The 3,519-nt window shown below is 34.2% G+C and overlaps 1 protein-coding gene across 1 annotated transcript; it reads right to left on the bottom strand.

Moving 5' to 3' along the window:
• Positions 1-266: 266 nt before the first annotated feature.
• LOC140009855 (uncharacterized mitochondrial protein AtMg00810-like) lies at positions 267-2,824 on the bottom strand. Its single transcript, XM_072056189.1, has 3 exons — positions 2,820-2,824; positions 471-1,317; positions 267-365 (listed from the first exon to the last, which is right to left on the bottom strand). Exons 1-3 carry the CDS (start codon positions 2,822-2,824, stop codon positions 267-269), a joined length of 951 nt encoding a protein of 316 aa, XP_071912290.1.
• Between the last annotated feature and the right edge of the window lie 695 nt (positions 2,825-3,519).

Raw genomic sequence — 3,519 nt, 5'->3', positions numbered from 1 at the left:
AGACTATATTGAGGGCTGAAAAAGAAGCTTAATTTCTTCATTCATCAACACCCTATTTATAGTGCTTACAAAGAAACAAACTAAAATAATTTCAGCTAACAATTCTCTAGAAAATCTCAACAAAAACTACTTGATAACATGATCTTCTACCTAGCAAATCTTAACTAAAATATTTGATCCTAACAATAAGACTTATTCTTCTACCAATTGAATGATTCTGATATCAAACTTAATCTAATAAAATCTGTAGGAAAAGTTGGCATATCTCAACACTCCTCCTTGGCACTTTTACTGCAGATCCCCAACTGTCTTCTTAGGCATTCAAACCTTGTTTTAGACAAGGCCTTCGTAAAAATATCTGCAATCTGATAATCAGTCTTGCAATGAACTAGAACAATTTCTTCATTCTTTTGAACTTCTCAAAGAAAATAATATTTAATTTTGAAGTGCTTAGTCTTCCCATGAAACACTGGATTGTTGGAAATAGCTATAGCAGCTTCATTATCAACAAAAATTTGAGTAGCTTCTTGTTGAACTTGATTTAGATCAGCTAACAATTTCCTAAGCCATAAGGCTTGATTAACAGCGGCCGTAGCAGCAACATATTCTGCCTCAGCAGTAGATTGAGCTACCACATCTTGCTTCTTAGAATTCCATGAAAAACATCCAGAACCCAGGTTGAACAAGTATCCAGAAGTGCTCCTCATATCATCATATGAACCAGCCCAATCACTATCTGAATAGCCATGTAACTCCAATTTTTCTGATTTTTTGAAACAAACTCCAAAGTCAACAGTGCCTTTGGCATACCTGAGTACTCTTTTTGCAGCTTTGAAGTGCAACTCACTTGCACAATGCATAAATCTAGACAGTAAACTCACAACATACATAATATCAGACCTTGTTGCTATAAGATACATTAAACAACCTACAAGACTTCTGTATAGGCCTTCATCAACTTTGGCAGCTCCATCATCTTTACTAAGCTTCTCGTTCTCCATCAATGGAGTGCTAATTGATTTGCAACTTTCCATATTAAACTTTTTCAACACATCTCTTGCATATTTGTGCTGACTTATGAAGATTTCTTGTTGAGATTGAATAACCTCCATGCCAAGAAAATAGGACATCTCTCCCAAGTCTGTCATTTCAAAGACTTGCTTCATCTGCTCCTTAAACTGATTTACCAAGATTGGCTTACTTCCTGTGACAAGCAAATCATCAACGTATAGTGAAATAACAATTATATCATCATTGACAATTTTTACATAAAGAGTTGATTCACTCAAACTCTTCTTAAATCCAATCTTCAGAACACTACAAGAAAATTGTTCATCAGTGACAACACAAAATCATCACAGAACATACAAATATCGTCACAAATACCTTTTATTGACGACTTTTTAATCGTCACAAAGTCGTCACTAAATCCCCGTCGGTAAAAGTAAACAGTGACGACCTAAAATGTCGTCACTAAATAGTTCTCATTAGTGACGACTTTAAGTAGAGCATTTTTGACAAAAGATCAAGTCGTCAATAAAACACTTCCAGATTGTCGTCACTAATGACAACTATTTAGTGACGACCTAAAATGTCGTCACTAAATAGTTGTCATTAGTGACAACAATCCGGAAGTATTTTATTGACGAATTGACCTTTTGTCAAAAATGCTCTACTTAAGATCGTCACTAAAAAGCACCGAAAGCCATTGTATATAACTATTTTACTGACAACAATTGTCGTCACAAATTTAGCTTAGATTTAGTGACAGTCTCTGTTATGACAAGGAGTTTTTATTTTCTATTTTATGACAACTTTTTTTTGTCATTAGATAATTTCTCAATAGCTTAATAGTCATAATTTGGCCTGTAATCATTGCTAAATCATTGATTTTAAACAAACCATACAAATAAACATGAACGATTGATAACCAAAAGTATTTGCATTAGATTACATGGTAATAATATAGCATTCTCAAATGCCAAATTCAAGTGTACATTACCCAACTAATGCCTACAAAAATAACATTTGTCCAAAATATCACTTGTACATAAGGTACATTTACAAAAGCAATCACAGTTTAAGAAATTGAAGAACATTTAAATGAACCACTCCATGAGCAAAAGGCAATTTTGTCTTCAACATTCTTCAACCATAACCATAGATATCTTCCAAAAGCTAGTATGAATAGCATTTATCTGTCATAAAAGAGTAAAAGAAGTAGGTAAGGGGAGGAGTACAATAATAAAGAACAAGTAATGAGACTTAGATTATTAAGACAAAAATTACAATTCATTAAGAACCTCATATAATTTGGGCCCACATATTACAACACCAGCAAGAAGTTAGAAATCACAGTCCAATCTATACAAATACTAGGGTCTGCTTCCCACGCAAGGCGTGGGAGCTTGAGACCTGTTAGTAAGGTTCCCTCCCATGCAAAAGCAGTATATATTAGTTGATAAGAGCAGTTAAGTATTGATTGAAAATATCCTTGGTTAACACGCAAAAGCAATATACATTATTAGTTTATAAGAGCAGCTATGTACTGATACAAAAAATGGAGTAACGGCAGTTGATTCTGTAGTGAATATTTTCTCCTGAATGATAGCCTTTGGCTAACATTTTCTATTGAATAATAACTACAGTAGCGCGATGCGAAGGCACGTTAAAAGGCATAAATCAATATATCATGATGCATGCTTTATAGAGGGTTATAGAAACCTAAAAAGCAAAGGATAGCAATAAAGAATAATTAGGTTCTGTCTTCTTTAAAAATTGTTAAATCAATATAACTAAGGCTTTTGCTAAATTTTTACCACATCTTGACATCATCTCTCTTCTAATATACCACAGTACAGATTATCCAAATGTGAATGTTGAAGATCTTGCAATTCTTCGAAACTAATATTTGTTGCACTTAGTAAAATGCTACCAAAATCCTGCAACACAGCTCTTGAAAGAGGGGAAAGAGGAGAAACAAAGTCCGCCTGATATTTGAAGTTAACCAGAAGTTGTAGCGTCAAAGCCCAAAGTGCCCTCAGAAATGTTTATGTGATACCCATTGAAGCAAACCATTATAACAGCAGGGTAATTAAAGCAAAGTCCATGTCCCATGGAATGAATTAAAAAGAACTAAAAGAAAGACACTTACCATGTCATCCTTCGCAAGGAATGCAGTTCCGATGAAGTATACGCAACAAATCAAAGCAGCAGTGACAAAGAGGCTGCATAAATATGATCTAGCTTTTGGATCTGGCATGAGTGAAACCTGAAAAGGCAACAAATTAACTATCAGTACCCTAGAGACAGAAAGGTATCATTTCCATTTAGAGTTAATAAGAAGGTATCGAATTGTAACATCATATACAATTTCTTCAGCTATAACAAAAGTTATCATTGTCAACCCTCCCAAGTAAACTTCAGAGAGTCCAAAAAACCACTCTGGCTCCAAAATTGTTAAGGCCAATAAAAAGTTTCTGAAATCCTCAAAGACAAAGGGGACCATCAAACAAGCAT

The sequence above is a fragment of the Coffea arabica genome, chromosome 6e, assembly GCF_036785885.1.
Source record: "Coffea arabica cultivar ET-39 chromosome 6e, Coffea Arabica ET-39 HiFi, whole genome shotgun sequence".
Classification (NCBI taxonomy): Eukaryota; Viridiplantae; Streptophyta; class Magnoliopsida; order Gentianales; family Rubiaceae; genus Coffea; species Coffea arabica.
The sequence above is the reverse complement of the archived record's forward strand: the minus strand, read 5'-3'. Positions and strand labels throughout refer to the sequence as shown.